This window comes from Haemaphysalis longicornis, unplaced genomic scaffold, assembly GCF_048455015.1.
Source record: "Haemaphysalis longicornis isolate Haplotype H1 unplaced genomic scaffold, Haemaphysalis longicornis Haplotype H1 scaffold_7, whole genome shotgun sequence".
Taxonomy (NCBI): domain Eukaryota; kingdom Metazoa; phylum Arthropoda; class Arachnida; order Ixodida; family Ixodidae; genus Haemaphysalis; species Haemaphysalis longicornis.
The window spans coordinates 96,872,565-96,894,589 of NW_027526422.1; the positions used below are offsets into that span (position 1 = coordinate 96,872,565).

The 22,025-nt window shown below is 47.3% G+C and overlaps 1 protein-coding gene across 1 annotated transcript; it reads left to right on the plus strand.

Moving 5' to 3' along the window:
* The first annotated feature begins 5,003 nt into the window (after positions 1–5,003).
* Positions 5,004–16,466, plus strand: LOC144146421 (scoloptoxin SSD976-like). The gene is made up of 5 exons (XM_077678375.1): positions 5,004–5,026; positions 6,813–6,834; positions 9,441–9,659; positions 15,781–16,302; positions 16,401–16,466. Exons 1-5 carry the CDS (start codon positions 5,004–5,006, stop codon positions 16,464–16,466), a joined length of 852 nt encoding a protein of 283 aa, XP_077534501.1.
* Positions 16,467–22,025: the final 5,559 nt, after the last annotated feature.

Below are 22,025 nucleotides of genomic sequence, written 5' to 3' on the forward strand. Positions count from 1 at the left end.
AGTTCCCGTAACTGACATGTAAAACTATATCACGTATAGCATTCACAACGTTGAATTTATTAGGTCCGGCGCCAAAGTATCGCTATTTCGTTAAAGAAAACGCCTCATCGTTTCGTCCGTACACTTTACGAACGTGACAGCATTCCTATGTTGCCGCACGGCTTAATGTCATGGTTGCAGCATTCCTCTTGTTTGGCTCCGTATGGCTCGACGATCTGAAAATTTCGATTTCCAAGGTTCAAGGGCGCGATCAGCAAAACCGCTCTGTCTTAAGGTGTTCCAAGTGATGCCATTACATTTGGGATAGGGAAAATATACTCGAAAAAAAAAGCAGTTGTCTCTCCCTTTAAGCTCTCAGGGTTCAGTATTCAGGGTTGAAGTTCAACTTAGTTCTAGATTGCCGAGCTGGTGAAGTGAAGGTCTATTCAGAATGAAATTTCAGATACATGTATGCCCACAAACTGTGGTGCAGAATCAATCAATCAATCAATCAATCAATCAATCAATCAATCAATCAATCAATCAATCAATCAATCAATCAATCAATCAATCAATGCGCAATCTGTAGCTCAGCCAGGATTACGCACTGAAACAGCAGCGCACACCCACACAGGTGTACTGCAAGGTTACGTACCTGGTGACGCATTTACATTTATAGGTGCGTTTTGCATGTCTGACTGCTTTCTATCTCACTGACGACGTATGTGCGTCAAAAACCCACTGCAGGAAAGCCATCTTTCTCTGACGAAGATGATGATTATGAGGGAAGGAAAAAAAACTTTTCCTGTAGAAGTAATCGAACCCGGGTCACTCGTGTTATGAAGCCAACGAATATCCGATTGCGTCATTCTTACATTGTGGAAGCCGTTTGAATTCAGAAAGGGGTGCACGTATGTGCAAAATTAGAGAAAACTATCAAGCACCCCTCCGTTTACCGACGATGACGGTTCAACTCCATTCATGCAAAGTCAAATGTCGAACGATCAAAGTCAAAGCCGCGGCGATCAAAATTTCCAGCTGCGTGCGAATCAAAGTCAAAGCTCGAGTCAAAGTCCAACTGATAAGATATACAAGGAATTCCTTACGAGAAAGCTTCACATCCAATAACGTTTGTCGCTAGACGGAGGGGTAAATAATTTTAGACACTATTTTTCCCGCTGTTCGCGTGATTCGTTATGCGGAAACGAGGCACGTAAATCTGCGTGGAATAAATTCGTAAACCAAACGGGTTAAAACAAATCAGTCGGTTTTATTCCCGCATATGATGAGCCACGCCTGCATTGCTCCAAACCGGAAAATCGTTTGTATGTTATGGCATCCTCGCGGACAAAGGCGTTGCCACATTATCATTCCACTCACACGGCCCGGACAATTCCTGTCCTCGAAGGTTACCTTCTGATGAGATGGTTCTTCCAACCTCCCACGACAGCTGTAGTCCGCTTCACAGTTTTAAATGCAGAGCATTTCAGTAACTCACGATGTCACCCGCGTTGGCGTCCGTGGTCCGCGTCCGCATCGCTCCCCCTACACTATATAAATACTTGCCGGCGCCAGGCTTCGATCCTACGACTCTGGGGGCGGAACGCAAGGTGCACGGTGCTCTACCAACTGAGCCACAAAGCCGACACAGAACGGAAGGTTACGAACGTGCCTTATATCCTTGACTCATTCAACCGTCGGCCAGAGGTGCGCCCTCTCCCCCGCGTCCTCCTCGCCTTCTCTCCGCTCGCAACACCCTCTCTCGCCGCGTTAGGTTCGCGCGCAAGAACAGGTGGGGCGCTCGCATCGCGCTCTCTCGCCGCGGTCGGTTCGCGCTTAAAACATATGTCGTTCGCGCGCGCTGCGGTCGCTAACATCTGTGGCGTGATCGTGACGTCAGCATCACGCGTTCGCGTGGTGGCGATTTCGGCGCTATAACACTCTCTCGCGAGGGGCATTGGATTGGATTCGATTGGATTGGCTTGGATTGGCTTGGATTTGGATTGGATTGGATTAAAGTGGATTGTGTTGGATTGTGTTGCGTCATACCGCGCCACGTTGCGTCATAGCCGCTCCACGTTGCGTCATAGCCGCGGCAGGGGGTTCACGGCACGTTTCACCATCGACTTCATCGACAATGTCTACGCTGGAAGACAACAATTACAACAACAACAACCAATACGTAATCCATACGACTTGCAGGCGCGCCCCCCCGCAGAAATGCTCTGCATTTGATCGTGCCCCTCGCGAGGGGGATGTTTCTTCTTTTTAAGTTCTAAGCCCATGAACGATGTCGGCGTGTCTGTGGCGTGAACAGATTCCTTCCAGGCGTAGCGCAGGCGCGGGAGGTTGGTCACGTGGATGACTGCTCGTAGCCATAACTTGTGTCATTCCACAGCCATCGCAGTCTCTACATGCGAAAGAGGAATTAATTTGGATTCTTTTACTGCCGTGAAGGTATGTGCTTTAGTTTACTGTCTGGTTAATATGAGGGTTCAACAATCATTGATGTCGCATTTGAAGAATTAATAATAATTGCGATGCAATGTCATTACACTTAGTACCCTGGGAAAGGTATTGAAATTAAAGGGGCCCTGAAAGGCGTTTTGAGCCCACTAAATGAAGTAGCGCAATCGTTAGATTTGGTCGTCAAGGTCATCTGGGTCAAGTATTACTCTTTTACGCGCAGCGGAAAGCTCACACTTTTGTTGCAAAGTTTGTCGCTTTTTTCTCACCCTTTCCTTCGTGTTTTTGGACGCCGCCATCTTCACATGTCTACATCATCGATTCCCAGATGTTCGTCATGAGCTAGACATCCTGCTATTGGGCGGCTTTTTCACGCACTTCCGGCAAAGAGATGAGTCGTCTGCTCAGCGTCGGCTCGCCGGCTGATCTGCCAGCGGAGTGTCGGAGTGCTTGGACATTTCACGACAAACGAAACAAGTGTAAACAAACGCTTAACCGTTCGTATAGAATGGAACACGGCCATAACACGACATGGATATTCTCTTACCTGAGTACGTTTCATAAAGAAAGCGTTGAAGCCCCGTGACAATTCTTTCGTGCAATCGCAGAGAACGCCCTGAGCCGAATGCCCGGGTTTGACGGATACATTTTATTCCACTTCAAAACAATCCAGAGATGCGTTTCGAACGAACACAACGTCACAACATGCGTTGCAAGTGTGAACCGCGATTGACAGGCGATGGGTTGCCTCCTCCTGCCCGTCGTAAATTCGGCACTCACCTCGCGCGCGGTTGCGGGGACGAACAGCAAGTCACTTAACTCTGGCGCGCAAGCCGAGATGGCTTTTAGCCACGCACATTGCACATACCCCATGCGAGGTTGAGTCGTACGTCGCTCGAGAAAAATAATCCAGACCATGGGAAGCACTATCCACCCGCAGAAGCACAACGTCGCATTTCATCGCGAAACAAAGGCGTCCACAACACACACACCATCGCCTCCTGTAATGCCAAACGCATCTCGCACTTCCAAGTGAGAGTGAGTGGTATGTCTGCAGTGCCCATATGCCGCGAGGTGGGGCCCCAAGCTGAACCGGGATCACGCAACCGTAACTGACTTCTGGGGCGGTTTGTGCCTTGTTACCAAGGCAACTGATGTTTGAGATTGTCAAAGAAATGGCGCTCGCTCCAGCGCTAGAAAGCTCAGAGCCGCGCCGGAGCATGTTTTGCCAACGTTGCCGCTCTCCACCACGCGTCGCCCCAAGCTGAACAGGTCACATGATTGAAGCGTTTCGTGCACGGGTTCTGTATCAGTTTAAAATGTCTTTTTCACATGCCGCCGGCAGGAATTACCACCACCGCAAAATAAGACCCGGCACCGGCGGGGCCACATCTGATACGGTGCTTTTTGGATAAACAGTGCGCGGAGCATGAGGGGCATGAGGGACCGAGCGCACGGTCCTCCCCGAGAGGCTGCGAGTTCGCTGCCGATTAAAAATGACGTGTTGCCCTGCAGCAACGCACACCGCGAAAGGGCAAGGCCAGGCCGCCGCACAAACGCGGCCAGATTTTTCGTTCGCTTTTCCAGCCTTGAGCGGAGTGAGGGATTGAAGGGGTCAACAAAGCTTCCCGTAGCAGACGGCAGTATGAGCAGCGCGATAGCGGAAGTACGTCACCGCCGAGGAGCGCAGCATCACGGGAGGGAACGCTTTCGCGCCGTCAACAGCGGAGAGTAGGTTGAAAGGAGGAGGAAACGCGGCGCGACGATAATGCGCGGTTTTTGATTTACGATTTCTCAGCTAATACTCATCGCTTCAACAAAATTCTTGCGGGAGGAGATTGCTAATACATTCTCTTATTTAGTTATATGTACATCCATGCATCGACGGAAGGTATTTCAGGACCCCTTTAAGTGGTTATTGTTCGGGTACCAGTAATATTCATGGTTTCGTGCGCAAAACGAGTGAAAGAGTTGGACAGGCTCCGTTCTTTTTCTTTCGTTCCACCGGCTTGTTTTTATAATTTGATGCCAGGACGCGGGTTCGATTCCCGGCCGCGGCGGCCGCTTTTCTTATGGAGGCGAAAAGCAAAAGCGCCCGCGTGTACGAGATTTCGGCGCACGTTAAAGATCCCCAGCTGGTCAAAATTAATTCGGAGCCCTCCACTACGGCGCGCCTCATCGCCTGCCTTCCGTCGGCGCGTTAAGCCCTACAATCAATCAATAATTTGATACCCTCGAAGAACCACGCATGGACGAAGGTGCAGAATCAGGAACAGATGGGGATGGACGGTGTTTGTTTTCCGTACCACCAATCTCTGTCCTTTATTCTTCCGTCGCTTCCGCGGGCTGCTTCGAAACTCTGAATACATACTAACTCATCCGGTTTCACATTCTTGGCCAGCTATTTCATGCGTAAATTGTGCAGTGTCCGCAACTCTTTTTAAAAATTAAACCTATTTCGCGGTAAAATAACTAAATATGATTTAATTCTTCTCTGAGCGGCTGATCAAATGCCCCGCAGATTGAGTGCGTGAACACAGATTTCACTCTCAACACTCATGACAATATTCATTAATTCTTGGCCGAGTTAGAAGGGTGGGCAGGGTGTACGGGTGACTAAACGCGAAGGGCTACACCGAAGCCCCCAGCTAAGTCATAGAAACATAGAGGTGGGCGAGGACGGGTTTCGTGACGCTTGGGTCGACCCATTTTTCTCATGTAAAAATGCCTAGGGCTTACTGGCTTCGAAAAACTTGAGCCCTTCTTAATCGCGTTGCGGATGCTTGGCGACCGTCGAAAAAAATTCTGCAGAAATTCAGACAATTATCTAGTAATCCGTAGCATTTTAATGTCACCTGTCTTGAGTTTGAGTTTTTTACAGCCAAATTTTCTAGTTTTTCTAAATCTTGTCAGAACAAGTATCTCCATTAAGGCTCATATAACAATTACAGGTAGAACTACCGCAAAATCTGCATTTTTGTGGAAATGCAGGGCGTTGCACGCTTTGCCATTTTCTGTATTTTTTATATTTTTGTTATCTATCGTTTCTAAAAATTTAGTTCGACCAATTATCTCCACTTACCCTATTCTAACGATTACAGTTACAACTTTCGCGAAATCTGCATTATTGCAGAGATGCAGGGCGTTACACGCTTCGACATTTCCTGTAAGTTTTTTTTTGTAATTTTCATAATTTTTAGCGTTAAAATATTCCTTGTGTTAATTACCTCATTTACGCTTGTATCACGATTACAAAAAGACTTCCGCCAAAATATGCATTATTGTGGAAATGTCGTGCTTTGCACGGTTTGCCAATTTCCCTGTTCTTTTCATATTGCTGTTATTTATGATTTTTCAAAATTTTGTTCGACCAATCAACTTAATTTACGCTATTATAAATATTAGAGCTGGAACTTTCACGAAATTTGCATTATTGCAGAAAGGCAGGGCGTTGCACGGTTCGCCGTTTTCCATAATTGTTTTATATTATTCTTTTTGTTCTCAGCTTTTTATAATTTCGTTCGACCAATGATCTGCATTTCTGCTATTGCAACGATAACGGGAGAAACTTTTGCGAAATCTGCATTATTGTGGAATTGCCATGGGTTATATGTATTGCCCTTTTCCGTATTTTTATACTTTTCTTATTTTTTAGTTTTCAAAATTTGGTTTGACCAATTATCTCCTTTTACGCTATTACAGCGATTACAGGTGGAAATTCCGCGATATCTGCATTGTTGTGGAAATGCCGGGCGTTGCGCGGTCCTGGCTGGGGGGTACTCAGAAAAGAATTGTACCTATTAAAAAAATTAAAGTATACATCCTCTGGACCCCGGGACATGAGTCTCTGGAGGAGAATGAGGCGGCTCATGCTGCCGCCCGCGCGCATATCTACCGGGCGTTCCCTTCCAACACTCCAGCATCACCGTCAGAAGTCCACCAATCCGTACCTCAAAAATTCAAAGACATCCTGGAACATTACCGCCTCGAACGGCGCATCTTTCCCCCACCCCACGACCAGTTGACTAAGGAAGAAGCCACCCCGTACCACCGCCTTCAAACCAACACCTACCCGCACGGCACCCTCCTCCACGCCATTCATCCCACCTTCTACTCCGCCACCTGCAAGTACTGTCCCCAACCCTGCACACTCTACCATATGATTTGGGCGTGCTCCCACACACCATCCCTCCCCCCCATATTCCCTCCCCCAACCATGGGCAGTGGGAAGGCATGCTAGCCAGCCCGGACCCCGTCGATCCGCTTCGGCTGGTTGAAAGGGCCCGCCAGGCAGCGACCGCCCAGGGACTTCTGGACTGAGAAGACCCCCCATTGCCACTACTATAAAAACTAATATAGAAATAAAGTTTATTCCTCCTCCTCCTCATTCGGCTGAATGTGAAAGCTCTCGGAAGTGCAGAGCAGTGATTCACCATAAGATGCTGTAGCGTCGTTACCAGCTCACTGCTACCACCCAACGCAATTCAAATTTCCCGCCTTCACAGTGCTTGCGCGCCTCCTGCCTGAAACTGCCCCAGCGGGAGTTCTGTTCTTTTTGTGCTTGCTTTTCCTCCCGCACGTGCCGCCGTCGCACTGCCTTTTTTTTTCGCTTACTATCGTAAAAACCAGCCCAACCAGTGTTCCTAACTAAATGAACGCGGGCGCTGCCGGGTAATTGCGTATATTTTGCTTCAAAGGCATTTACAGTTATCTTTAGGCTATTCAACGGGGAATGTATGACAAGGGCCAGCGGTGCACGTGTTTCGAACGCTTATCTATACCTATAAAAAGAAGTGCCCGACTGACTGACTGACTCACTCATCAACGCCCAGCCAAAACTGTTAGACCTAGACACTTGAAATTTCACCAGTTTATTTGCGTCATTGAGTAGGTGCTCACTAAGGCGGATTTTTCAGAAATTGCCCTCCTAACCGAGGAAAAAGGGCGAAATTGTGGTTTCGATAATTCGTGATTTTCTCGGTCACCCATTCACATATCGAAGCGCTTTTTGCTGATATAGCTAGCCCTTAACAATACCTAAAAAGTAGTTTTTGCATTTCGCCTTAACCTACACCAGCGAGGTGATTCCGCATTCCGGATCTAAAACGGTGTTCCTAAAGATTATCAAATAAATCTCTCACCGATTCAGTCATCCAAGTGATTTTTGCTAGAATGTGTTACTCATACAAATGCACAGAACCGTTTTTAAGGATTTCGCTCTCCGACGCCGCTAAAAGGGTCAAATTGTTTTTTACAAGTGACACGGCTGATGAGCCAAAAAGGTCTGACAGGTTATCTACACGCCTAGCCAAATTGCTCTTTCAGACGGCTACAGATTGCAAGGGCACCATCTGATTACGGTGTTGGAGGTCAATATTTCTTAAAATTGTAAAAATTCCACCATGGAGAGAGTGAAAAGCGGTAAAATAGTTTTTCACATAATGTTTTTACCGCCCGCCATCTGAGATATCGAACTGGTTTTTGTTGAGGTATGCAACTTACCCACGCATCTTAACACTGTTATACAACATTTTTCAATGACACCCTCCCAACAGAGGCAAGCGGGTTTTCGGGAAAACACTGTGTTTTTACACTTTCGTAAATAACCACCCATCCATTTGATATCTCCCATTCGTTTTTTCTTGAAAATGCTGCCCATTTAATTGCCCAAAAACAACTTTCACGACTTTGTCCTAACATGCGGATAAGAAGGCCAGCGAGATTTTTTAATCTGCATCCTTTTGGTCGTAAAATTCAGTTGAGTTTTCCCGCGTTCGCTTAGCGGTCGCCATCTGTTGACACCTTCGGCAACTACGCGTCTCCCGTATGAGCAGGTGTCATATATCATAAATGTAAAAGAGAAGATGTACCAGTAAAAAGCGCAAAGGTTAGCCAGGCCTCGGCATCTGCTGGGACTTCCTGCAACCTCGCGCCTCCCTTATGGAGGCCATGTTACTTATGATAAAACTGTACCGATGAGCATCGTTCATATCTTCTGAAATAGTACTTCCTACGAGGAGGAATACCCCTCACCCTGCCGGCCTCCATCATGTGTTCCAAGCGAAATCTCCTACCGAATTCAAGTTGTGGTTGCAACCTGGCACTCTTCCTCATATCATATTAAGAGGGCAAGCAAACCAAGCTCCTCCTTCTTCCATCCACTTTTCCAAACCTTGAGCTGTGGGAGAACGTGGTGACTAACAGGGATCGGGATGTCCAGACTATACTTCCTCCAGAGCGAAGGCAGCCCACTCATCACATGGCTTTCTGAAATGGGGAACCAATCCCACTTCGCCGGCGCAGTAAAACCTTTTTCACTCACTGACTCATTCGCTCAAACGCGCCATCTTGGTGCAATTTGTTTAGCGAGACTTGGAGTAAAACACGAGTACCAGTCGTTTCACATTACCACGACGCGCCTGCAGTAGAAGCCTGTGTACTGACAGCAGGGAGACGCCCCCGAGTGTGTACCACTTCCCAATGAAGTAGCCTAATATGGCGACTAACAAATACAAATTGCTCTCCTTAATATAATGGCCCACCCGGGCACCGCCGGGTAGTACCGCTAGTGACCATATAAACCTCTTGGCTTTCGAAGCCTCTGGGTTACTTCGCGACGACAGCCGCTACAAGGGAATGTCGTGTGGCTGGCTCTACTTGGTTCCAGCGAGCGTGCTACGACGAGAAGGCGAGCCCCTGAAGATCTCTTCAATTAAAAGTGCGTCTGGATTCGGCCATTTGTGGCATATATTCGTTGACATTACTCTGAGGGATGTCGGCCACTTCATCGCAGGAATAAGACGAAACAGAAGATGTTGACACAACGTGTCTAACCATCATCATCAACAACGACAGTATCATCATCAATGTGTATCACGCGCCCACCGGCCCGGAGAAGGCGAGCTGAAGAAGTGGATCCAAGCGACGCAGACATGGTAGCCGTCACCTTCGGCATACTCCTCGCGGTGTCGACCTGGCTCACGGCTGCGCTCAAGCCCGACTGCCGGCTGAAGCCGCAACACACGCTGTGCCTCCGCCCCAGCCGGGCGTGCCAGCACATCAGCCGCGGAGTGGACGCCGCTGCGCGAGCCCACATTCTGAAGCTTCACAACCACTACCGCAGCCTGGTGGCGAAGGGTCAGCTCCCGGGATTCGCGCCAGCCGCCGACATGCAAGAGCTGCTCTGGGACGATGACCTGACGGAGGTGGCGCAGGTGCGTACATGCAGGTCATTGCACGTCATTTGCATTGGCACGGGTGCCCTTTCACAACGTTGCACCGACACCCTTATCAATAGTGCTGTTTGGTGATTGACGATTAATATCAATGACGATAATTATAGGAGGAAGAGGAGATGCTAATATTTTTATGCCTCGAATATGCGAACAAACCTCTTTACCTGGTGTTTACAACTGTTTGCAAAAAAAGTGAGCTACGAGTGTATCTTAATTTGGAGCAGCTGGGGATGTTTGACGACTGTCGAGTTTTTGTCGCATGTTGAAGATCCCTATATTGTCCAAATAATCCAGAGCCCTCCCCTTCGGTGTCCCTTGTAATAGCGCGGGCGTCGCGTCGGTGCGTTAAGTCCTCCTGCCCCCCCTCCCCCCCCCCCCCTTCCCCCGAAAAAATTATTGTGACTAACTTTTCCCTTGTATTCACTTTTAAACCCTCTGCCAATAGAAGTTGCTCGTTTGTCTTTGATATCTTCACATTACTCCGTTTGTAAATAAGGTTCTTCTTTTTCTGTTATAGTTAACGAGTTTCTTTTCTAAGATCTCTTCCTCTGTCCACTACTTGTAGTGCATGCCATTCATGTAGTTGTCACTCAGCATACCAGCAATTTGTACCCCTCTTTGGTTAAGACCGCGAGCATGCGGTAATTTTGAATTGGAACTCGTGCGCCGTGTCTTGTATCATACTCCCGTTACCTCTCTCCACAGATTGTAGCTAATCACCTGATATATACCAATCACCTCGACCAGACTTCCTAATCACCTGGTATATACTCACTAATCACCTGGTATATACCAACCACCTCGTCCAGATTTTCTGACCCCGTTCGTACACGCTTCTCTCTAACCTTTGCATCTCTCATCGCTATATTGTACCTTATTACCTTGTCGTTTAACCTTCACCTTATTGATTTCCGATCCTACATGGTCGTAGTAGTAACTGTCAACGGCAGCAGTATCAAAACGTGGCTGTATCAGCTTGTACTGTCTTTACCTTATCCTTCAAAACTATCCCCCAACCCCCGAACTCCCTTTCGGTAATCCTTTGGTATTCCTTTCACATTACGGCGTTCCTTTACGGATCAGTAATCGTGCCCGTGGTCTTCCTTGATGCACAGAGTACCGCTTAACATGCCACTATTCAACACCAAAAACCTCAACCGGGCTTCCTAGATGCGCGTAATCCTTTGATATCACGCTAATGCGGGTAGGCTGCTTCGATAGCACATCTAAGCAGCTCTCACTCGACAGAGTCTAGTGCTAAACCTACCTAGCTTCAAACTTATGTGGGTCCCTATCCATAGTCATTGATTTGCATCGTATACTGTACCGTGAAATCAGCCTTTGATTTATGGGAAGACTGCAGCTAACATTGCACCAATGTACCCAAACAACGTCCTCTTGGCGGAGTGCTGTTTGGCCCAGGAAAGCTTGCCTAATGATGTTGCAACTGTGTAGTTTATCGTGAGTGGTATACTGCGTGTAATTTTACGATCGCAGGGAACGCTCCGAACAGGGGTGTATACAATCGATTACAAATTTTCTTCATTGGGTCTTTGCCATAAGTGTTACTGGGGAGGTAAAAACAAGTGAGAACGCAAAGCTACGATGAATCGGGCCCTACGTTTAAAGAAAGAAATTCTGAAGTAATTCGGAGAATTATCTACTAATACATAGCATTCCTATTCCGCCTGTCTCAAGTGTGAGTTTTCTCCATCAAATTTTTGTTTTTTTTCTAAAACCGGTCCTACCAATTATCTCCAATTACGCTATAATAAAGACTCCAGGTGAAACGTTTGCAATATCTTCATTTGTCTGGAAAGGCAGGGTGTTACACAGTTCGCCATTTTCCGTAATTATTTTGTAATTGTATTATTTTTATTTTTCAAAATTTCGTCCGACCAAATATCTCGATTTACGTTATTACCACGACAAAATTTGGAACTTTCCTGAGATTTGCATTGTTGCAGAAATGCAGGGAGTTACACCGTTCACCATTTCCCGTAATTATTTTATATTTTTCTTATTTTTCTAGTTTCTCAAAATTTCGGTCGGCCAATTACGTTCATTTACGATGTTATGAGCACTACAGGTGGAACTTCGCGAAATCTCCATTGTTGCGGAAATCGTATGCGGTATACGTTTTGGCATTCTCCGTGATTTTTAAAATGTTCTTCTGTTTTATTTTTCAAAATTTCGAACGACCAATCATCTGCATTTGCGTCGTGACAACGATTACATTTGGAACTTTCGCGATATCTGCATTATTCTGGAAGTGCAGGCGTCACACTATTAGCCATTTTCCGCAATTATTTTATATTCTTCTTATTTTCTCGGTTTTGCAAAAATTCCTTCTAGCAATTATGTCCATTTATGTGATTTTAAAGGGACCCTGCAACACTCTTCGAGCAGTACAAGTAAACCTGCGCGACGTTTAGATTACACTGCCAGGAATACCTGAGCCAAATATTACACGTGCACGTGAAGCGGTGAGCGCGCAAATCGATGTGAAAGACGCGGAAAAACAAACCGCTCTCTCTTCAGTTGTCCTCATTATGCATGGCCTAAGGGACGTCACATAGGCCATGACTGCCCGATCGGCTGTCACTGGTCAACTTCGCGGCTAGATTCTCCCATTTCCGTCGTCGTCATCGCTGTGTACGAACCTCTTCTATGCCTGAACCTGTAGGCACAGTTTTGCCGTTTATTTTGTGTTTTGAGTGCGCGCGGAGTTTGAGTGATGAGCTCAATACTTCCCTTTCAACGGGACCACTCGACTACAAACGTTTATTGCTTCAAAAACGCCCTACCAGCCCGAGCGCGCACTTGCGAGCAAGCACCCATGCCTGCTTTTTTGTGGCACCAGACCGGAAATTGGCCCCTCCGCGTTGCGGAGAAAAGGAGAAAACTACCCGGCATGTGATATATCGAAGGCCGCCGAAGAGAACGCCGCGAGCCGCCCCCCTCTCCGGGAGAGAGCGCGCAGCTTTCGTCGCCTTGTCCGCGTTCGAGTTGAGAGGGAACGATTATGCGCGATTTCTCATCGCGCGTAGTTTCGTTAATTGTGAACGGATTTTCATAATTCTTGCGGGAGGAGATTTCTGGGACAATAGACTTTATCCCAAAATACAGTACTAGTAGTCGATGGCAAGTGTTGCAGGGTCCCTTTAACAACTGCAGTTCGAATTTTCGCGAAGTCTATGTTATCTTGGACCGTGCATGCGGTATACATTTTTACATTCTGCGTATTTTTACATATTTTTCTTATTTTTAAGTTTGTCAAGATTTCGTTGAAGCAACTATCTCCATTTACGTTTTTACAATGATTACATTGGCAACTTTCCAGAAATCTCCATTATTGTGGAAATGCAGGGCATTACACGGTTCGCTATTTTCCGTAATTATTTTATATTTTACCATTATTTTATATTTTCAAAATTTCGTTCAACCAATTATCTCCATTTACGTTATTATAACGATTACAGGTGCAACTTTCGCTAAATCTGCAATATAGTGGAAACGCAGCGCGTTACAAGTTTTGCCATTTTTCATATTTTATCTACACCAGTTATCTAAACCAGTTATCTACATATGCCCCATTATAGCGATTACTGGTTGAACTTCCGCGATATCTGTATTTTTGTGGAAATGCAGGGCGTTACAGGGTCAACTCATTAAAAATTGTGGTTGATCCCTCTTTCACAGCAATCTCTAAAACAGGAAAGTGAAATGTGCCTTCACCGGGGCAGCTGAATGTTCATTGTGCATCGACATGAACTTATACATTACTATTTATATTTCCTCCATATGACACCGTTAGCCGCATCAACATCATACTATCATACATTGGATGACACGCGGCGGAGCATTCCGTACATACGATTGAATCCCCAGGCGCTCGCAAACCACGCGAACGAAACCGAACGGGTTGTCAGCGAATCGTTTGGTGAATTCATTGTCCGCTACTGCGAAAAGAGCATGATTTGCGGGTCGGCAGCAGTCTTTTGGGTGTGCTTGGCGAGCGACATCCTGCTGGAGGGTCGTTTCGGCAAAGGCGCGACAACTTCGGTCCTGCTCCGTGGCGTGTACGGCGGACGCTTGCGTTGCGACGAGCTCAGCATGTGGAACGCGAGAGGCAGAGTTCTTGTAGCTTGGACCGTAAATGCGTCAACGCGGTGCGATTCCCGTGGGCGTGTCTCTCTTGGCACGAAAGTAGTCAGGAGAGCAACATTCGCCAGTCAGCGTTGCCCTTTCCGCCTTAATGCAACAGATTGAATTCATGGTGCCACGGTATTCCTCTGCCGTGCACAGGGACATCCCACCCGCAGCTTAGGCGCCGGACAAAGACCACACACCGAGGCTCCAACTATCAGCGCTCCTTAGCGTCATGACGCTCTACTTCCATTCACCTCTCCTACACCGCAGCACCATCTGAATGGAAAAGTTGGCTCCTTGGAGGGTGGTATAGGGGAGGATATAAGGCGCGTTCATAAGGCATGAGTTCATTGCCTGGTTGGCAGAGTATCCCACACCTCGCGTTACGGCCAAAGGGATCGTGGGCTCGAAGCCCAGCTCCGCCGCGTCAGTGGACCCTTTTCTGGCGATGTCATCTCTGTGACAGATATAACGTCGGTGAGGCCTTGCTGTATCCCGTATTAAAACACCTCTTTGTGTTAAAAGACGCGAACGAGGAATCTATTACTAATAGCTCAGCAAGTACGCATTTGATTCACCTAAGCCACCCTCTCGCATCTGGCTTGAGTATACGGAGGAAAAAGGCCAAATAGAAATGTTCATCGCAGCGTTAAAGTATTTCAGAACGCAAAACAAATACGTGCAGATCAATGTGCCATATTTTGAGAGATGAAGAGAGAGAGTGAGGGTAAGCATTTATTTTGCAATGCATGTCCGGTTCCACGCTCGGTGACGTTGAAATCAAAACTCTCTTCGGATGGTGAGGAGGTAGCCAAGAAGGGTTGTCCACGACGAGGCCCAAGTGAACGACCGATGAAGATGGAGCAGGGTCTTTGCTCACGTACATACAAAGGATCATACAAAGTTAGCTCAACTACAACCTCTCACACCGCGACTAACAGACAAAGAAATGAAGCAGAAGGGATAATAAATCTTGAGCAGCTTTATTCAGCCTGCACTGTGAAATTTGTTAATTCCAGTGCTGCTGTGGTCTTTCCGAGGCTTCTGGCCTGTTTGAGCTTGGTCGTAGATGGTCCGCATAACTTGCTGCAGCTTCGGTGTGTGTTGCGTGGTGGTATTGTATCTGTCACTCGTACGTTAGGGCATAATGCACCGGTGGAGAGACATTCACCGAAAGTTCAAGATAACGAGAACATTCAATGGTACGGTATAGGACAAGACGTAAAGTTAGTACGAAAGCCCTTTCTCAACCATTTGGAAAAAATTACGGCTTGAGATGACGGAAGTTGCACCTGTGCAAACACTCACCCCTTAGTGTACTCCACTTTTACCGTAATATATAATGCATTCTTATGATTTCCCTTGCTCCAAACTGAATTTAGGGCGATACATTTTCCCACGTGTTCAACAACCGAATGTTGCTACTACTGTCATCAGTTAAATCTATTGGAGAGATATCGTGTAGTAGTAGAGGATAGTGCATCAGTCGTTCCCTCAAGCGTCACCAGATGCAGGGGCTATCAAGGGTTTCATCTCATGGGAGGGAGGGCAGACCCATTGTATACTGAAAGTGGGAACATAAAAGTAGCAAAAAGAACAACGAAACAAGGGGAACTAAGAAAGCCAAAAAGGGAATGTATATATAAAAAGAACTTCGGCATGATGCCGTACTCTGCAGAACTTCCATTGTTTTAGAGGTTTTTCACCGTGAAACTGTAAAGTTCCCAATCGTCATGGTCAGAGTAGACATGGGAGCCTCATATGGCTGGTGCGTAAATGGGATAGCAAAATAATTATCAGTAATTACTTATCTGACGATCAGCAGAATTAGTCCCTCGGGATAGCCAATTTCTGGAGAGTGACGCTCACTTCGCCCCTCCCCCTCCCGTACGCAAGGGACCAGATGTATACAACGTGTAATACTAACGGCATTGCACGCTTACTGCAGGCCCATGCAGAACTCTGCACGGACACCCAGGGGACAGGGAGATTGAAGCACGACAATGACAGAAGCACGACTACGTTTCCCGATGTGGGACAAAACCTGGCTAGCAGTTCGAGCAGCGTCATATCTCCGCTAGACTGGGATGACTCCGTGAAGAGGTGGTTCAACGAATACAAGTATTATCCGCCGAACCGAGTTGCTGCGTTTGACCAGTCGGGGATCAGTAACGCAATCGGTCACTTCACCCAGGTGATTTGGGCAAAGTCCCGCTACGTCGGCTGCGGCTACCTGCAATACTACGTACCCAACAGCATTTATAAAGACGTGAAGCTCTACACGTGCAACTACGGGCCAGCCGGCAACTACCAGAGACGGCCTCTCTACCAGGAGGGACGAACGTGCAGCGCCTGCCCACAGCCGACCACGTGCAACCAGAGCTCGGGGCTGTGCTTTGATCCCCAGTCCTCGTCTCGTGATAGGCCCTCTGGCAGCGGCGGGGGCGAAAAGCGCGGTGATGGAGAGGCTGTGGGCGACGATGCATCGACGTCGTCTTGGCTACCACTCGTCGTTGGTCTTCTCGTAGGGCTAGTGGTCGGCGCTGCTGGTATGGTGTGGATTTGCAGGCGATACGCCGCTACCGAGCCCGTCGCAGCGCCGCAGCCCGGAGATCAGACGGCGGCCACTGGTGAAAGCCAAATGTCGACCCAGCAATAAATGCCCAGCACTAAACTGATGCCGTAACTCGGCAGTACAAATATAGATGTACACGCCGGTTTGTAGCTGTCCGACAAATTTTGCAGCAGGCGTCTTGGGATTTGAAGTACACGGCTTCAAAAGCCTTCATGGATCTCCACGTCGTCTGGGGATCGCCATTTGGGTATCTTCAATTTTGGCTGCTGCATAACTCCCTTTTTTACCAAGAGAACCAAAAGTATTAAAGCAACCATTGAAAATCTCTGCCATTTACAATAAAAGCTAGGACAAAAGCTGGTGCTTTTCGCTACTCTCGTCTGCTTTCAAAACTTAATGACGTGCCGAGTGGTCTTCCCGCTTCCTTGAGGAATGAAATCAATGTAGCAGATAGTGGTATCGCTTGGAATGTCAAAAAGGTAGTAAAATGTAATTTAAATGTAATTACCAAATTACGCCACAAATAAGAGTGTGTTCTCGCGCAAGCGACCTAGGAATTCCCCCGTGCGGCTTCAGTGATACGGAGAACTTTCAAGCTGCGTAGATATGTTACAGCGTATTGACAAATAAGCATGTTTACCAGGGGCGTAGCGAGGAGTAGTGCTTACGCGCCTTTAGCCCCCAACCGAAATTTTGCCCCGCTGTCATGCGCCGCGACCAAGGCAACCACCGGCACCGGACATCATCCTGGGATTTTGTGTACAACCCCAGGAATCAGGCCCGGAAAGCGCACCCACTCTCCCTTGGTAGCTCGATGCCCTCTTGGCATTTCTCTCCTATGCAAGGCTTTCATCCCCGGGGATGTTTGTGAGCGCGCACTTCGCGACGCGACAAAGCGTCACTGCTATTAACAAACGGGACGGTTCGTGGGCTCCATTGCAAGCCTGGGTCACCGCCTGAAGCCAGTGCTCTAACGACTTCGGACTTCATCCACGCTCCCCCCACCTCCCTGGGTTTCGGTCTGTGTGAATGTTGTTCCGTCCGGGTTATTTTAACACGGAAGTGTTTTATTCATACATGAAGGTTTCGCTGACGTCATATCCGTCCCGAAAGTGACGCCAGTACAACGAAGCAAACGGCCTATGAAGAGTGCACCCATGCACACAGGGTCTTATTGCGGGGAAGCAACCTTTAGTACTAAAGAGTACCCTACACTTATGGTTGTTCATTTTCGGGTTTTATATTTTAACGAGAAATTGTTTTAGGCCGGGATACGCTAAGATTTCGCTGACGTCATATCCGTCACAGAAATGACGCCAGTACACCTTTGCAGAAGCGACCCGCCAGCAGGACGTCGCTCGCCAAGCACACTCACAAGACAGCCACCGACCCGGAAACGATGCTCAGCTGCAGATTTCGCTACAGATTTCACTTTTTTCCATTACTAATTCCTATGACAGAGGAATCAACCATATTTTTTTAGTTTCTTTCACGGGTTCTTCTTCTTTTGGTGACGTCGAGCTAACGAGGGGACACTCCTTTTGTCAAGCCCGCCGATGTCCGCCCCGGTGCCTTAGCGCCTGATTAACCGTTCCCTCTGGGGGTGTAATCGGTCGCCTCTTAGCGTTACGTAGAAAAACTAGGGGTGCGTTCCTTTTAGGTGCAGAGCATTTTAGGCCGAGTCACCTGACCTTTCTTCGAGAAGACAAAGTAGTCATGTATTCTTTGCAGTACTGAGACCTTTTCGGTATATGTCCTGTTTGTTTCTTCTGCAGATTCTTCACTTACATCGGGTACACGATTATTGTATTACCACCACGGCACCTTTCAATTAAACATTCGATTTAATATATCAAGCATTTTTGCTTGTAATTCTACCAATATGGTCCTATTGCATCACGAAGCCAGTGGCCTAAACACACCTCCCTATTTCAGTGGTTATCGATAGTTTCCTTTTTTCCTGAATTCACTATCTTTCTATGTGTGGAGTGAACTGGAAGTGCTCGCAGAACTCTTCTCTTTTTTTCCCTTGTTTTGTGCACTCTCTACGTGGACAGTTGCTGAGATATGTGTGTTAACTGCAGCTTTCGAATTTCAGTATCTCGTTGCTAGGTATTCTGTAAATATATACAGTTTTTGCAGTGACAGGTTTGGTGACCTGATCAAAATATAATCTCGCTTTTCTCACTACAACTGTACATTTTGAAGCATTTCTGTGTGAATAATTTTACTGCAGTTATCCGCAGTACGCGGCGATTGACAAATCGCTCCTAAGCAAAATATTGGCTTTAAAGACATCGGCTTTAAGATTTGTCCCTAACTGTCACATTTGTGTAAAATTAAAAAAATATATATGTATTCTCGGATGAGAAAGCGACAATAAAATAAAACGCCCATTCACAAGTTGTTTGTGTATGGTTATTTGCAAGTTTACGATATCCGCTCCATGCAATTCTCTGTTAGTTTAGATGAATGTTACACTTTACTTCTATGTTCTTGCTTCCGTATTTGTTAAGCGTATATGTTTTTACTTGTTGTTCATTTTAATATTTCTTTAGGTGCTATTTATTTTTATATCGACAAAACGGAAAGTTGCGCGCGCTGATAGCAGTTGTGCCGAAATTCTGGAAACGTACGGGTAAATATGTTGTTTCTTGTTCTTGACAGTGCGCAGAGTTGAATAAGTCATCCGCAATGTGTAACGTCCATCGGTGTCAGTTTATTATACTTATTTCTAATCCCGTGACAAATCATATAGAAGATGTCGAGGTGCAACCTCGGACCCCCCTCCACCACAGAAACATTTGTCACTACGCCCGTGATGATTACCTCGAATATGATACTGTCAAGTTCCCGCATACGGCCACGGTTAAGATTCTTGAATTTATGTACCAGCTGGTGCGCCTCACATAAGAGCAAAATAAGAAACAGCCATCAGAAATCTTTTCAAGGGATGCATTATAAGAAAATACCCGTATAGGAAAATAGGAAACCGGTATAGGAAATTATAGGAAAATACTTAAGCTTCACGTGCCGATCACTTCTCACTGCGTTATAGTTCCGAGTTACTTCACAGAGCTTTGTGCTGCTAAGTTTTGTAGCTTCGAGCGCACGAAGCGCTTGAAACGACAGAGCGGCCGTACTTCGGCTTTCGAGGTGAGTTTTATTGGCGGCATTCCTTAGCGAAGTAGTATCAGAGCAAGTGCTGATAGCTCGTCGTTTTACAGTGCTACGCCACTTTCCCAAACGGATAAAGTGGCTTTCCGCTGACGACGAGGCGAAGAGGACGGCGTAGAGGCTTTCGTCATTTCTGCTGGCGTGTTTCCATACCTGAAGTACTGAGCCCCCGAATTCAGCGAGAAGAACAACAACAAAGAAGAACATCATGGAGAAAAAATAAATTGTGAGGTGGCTTCTTAGTCCAGCCGTTCATTGACAATCCTGGCGCTGGCTGCTCGGTCAACCAAGATAATCTTGTCGTCGATTCACCGGCTGGATAGCATGCTCTCCAAAGCTCACGGCAAGGGTTGCGTCATCCTGTTAGTCGCGCGTTGCCTCTGGGGTGATTACCTATATGACGAGGGCAGCACGTTGCAGACACATTTCGGCCCAGCTGTGCGGTTACGCAGCTCTGGGGACGCGGAGTTTTCAGCCAACTCAGCAAAGGAACTCGTGCGTGATGGCCACGCATTAAGAACTGCTTCAACTGTAATGGGATAACCAAATGGTGCGACAGCGACCAGAGGCACGAAAAACGTAACGTAGTTGGCTCAGAAAACAGGTAGCGTGAGCTGCAGCGAGAAGCGAAAACTATACTCAGCGCCGAGGGTGCCGACCGCCACGGTGAGGGCCCCTTCGCTGTCGTTCGCGTTTTCCTGACCACAAGCAGCCCACAAGCGTGAGACAGCGACCGCCTCTAGCTTCGCGATCGCTGCGCCGCCTGCCGCCGCTTCTCCGCGGCGTTGACGGGATTTGCGCTGCGTGGCTGATAGGGGATCGTGCAGTGTTCTGGTTCTGTTTTGCTTCTGTTCGCCTTCCCGCGCCCTAAAAAAAACATGTTATAGTGACGTCTATAGCAAAGAGTACGTTTAGGTCACTTAAAAAGCAGCTGCGTCTTCGTAGAGTACGCGAGCGCCTGCAAAAGCTACCTGGGGACGCGGTTCTGCGCGCTTCGTCGCCGCTCTTCCGGGCGTCGGCGACGGTAGCAACATATCACCCCTGTCTCCTCCGAATACGTCAAGCACAAATGAATTTTACTGTCGCCTCGTTTAGACCTGATACTGGCACAGTGAGAGGTTGGCTTCATTTTGCAGCGTGGACAATGAATGTGGCTTCGTTTCGAATATATACGTGGCAGAAAAATATGTTTCGGGGATGTGACTACCCCATCCCGGACAATAACGTGTGCCTTTTATAAGAATATAAACCATGCGAAAATGTAAAGTGTATTCCACGCCTGTGCGCCGTTAAATATGTGTCCACACACGCCTTATAGCAAGAACCAAGGCAAGTGAATGAAACCACGGGAAAATAAATGCTGTGAAAGTGCGGAAGAAACATAATAGCTCTAAAGGAAATGAAAAAAAAAAACCGTGCAGCTACTGACATGCTAAAGGCGTTCGTCGAAACTTAAGCCCGGTAGGGTTCACGAGACCAATTACACGCGAAATGCACTGACTGCTATTTCGCGAGACATCGGTGGGGAGGAAGCGGAGGGGGACGCTGTGTACAAATGCGGAGCGTAATCAAGCAATGAATGTTTTAGTAATCAGACACATGAATCTCGCGTTCACTTTTCTTCTATTTTTTTACTTCACCGAACAGCTGATCGTACGGCGGACGCATTTTTTGAAAGTATACAGGGTAGGGAGTTCAACAAGTGATGAAAGGTTTCTGCTTTATTCTGCAGGCTCTCTGTGCCATATGACGATATTTCGAAGAAACATTTATCGCGGACGCGGATTATATCCTAAGCCCGTCTCCGCGCTGCTGGCAGAGGATATATGTAGCAGATGAATGTTGGCGGGCGCTCACCTCACGACAAGACGACTCTGTCTTGTGCTGATCCCCGAGTATAATTATGCATTGTCCATCGTACTTTGGTTGAATATTTCCGAAATTAACACAGACTGGCTTGTAAATCGTGGTGGTCAATATCTGAGGTATAATATTGGCAAACGTAACTGGCGTGCTGTCAGGTATGAGTGCTCCTCTGATTACGTAAGCGCACAAAACTGATTTACACCGTAGCATGAACATCTGAGGCAGCGGTGGTTACGGAGACACTGCTAGTAAAAATTCAGGGCAGTGTAACTACAATCGGCTCCAGATACGCCGGTTCCGCGACGCTGGCCCCTGACACACACCTGGCGCTTATACAGACCGAATATACCACACTAAGATCGCGTCAGAAAGATTTACACTCACGTAAACACACCCCATTTGCGAACAGAGTGTCTGCTCCACATAAACATGGATTTCAAACACCCGCAAACGGTAAATCTCTGTCGTGAACGGGCCGCAAAAGCAGCGGTGACAGTGGGGAGCGGGACGCGGACTCCCGCAGCTGCTTTCGAAACGGGCCGCTAGGGGGATTTTAGTGGCGCCCCTACAGGCCG

What these genes read in the sequence shown, in the direction of transcription:
- LOC144146421 (XM_077678375.1), top strand. Translation starts at nt 5,004, where the DNA reads ATGACAATATTCATTAATTCTTG. An exon ending in ACAATATTCATTAATTCTTG is followed by an intron (nt 5,027 to 6,812) that starts GCCGAGTTAGAA and finishes ATAGAAATAAAG; the next exon opens with TTTATTCCTCCTCCTCCTCA. An exon ending in ACCTGACGGAGGTGGCGCAG is followed by an intron (nt 9,660 to 15,780) that starts GTGCGTACATGC and finishes CGCTTACTGCAG; the next exon opens with GCCCATGCAGAACTCTGCAC.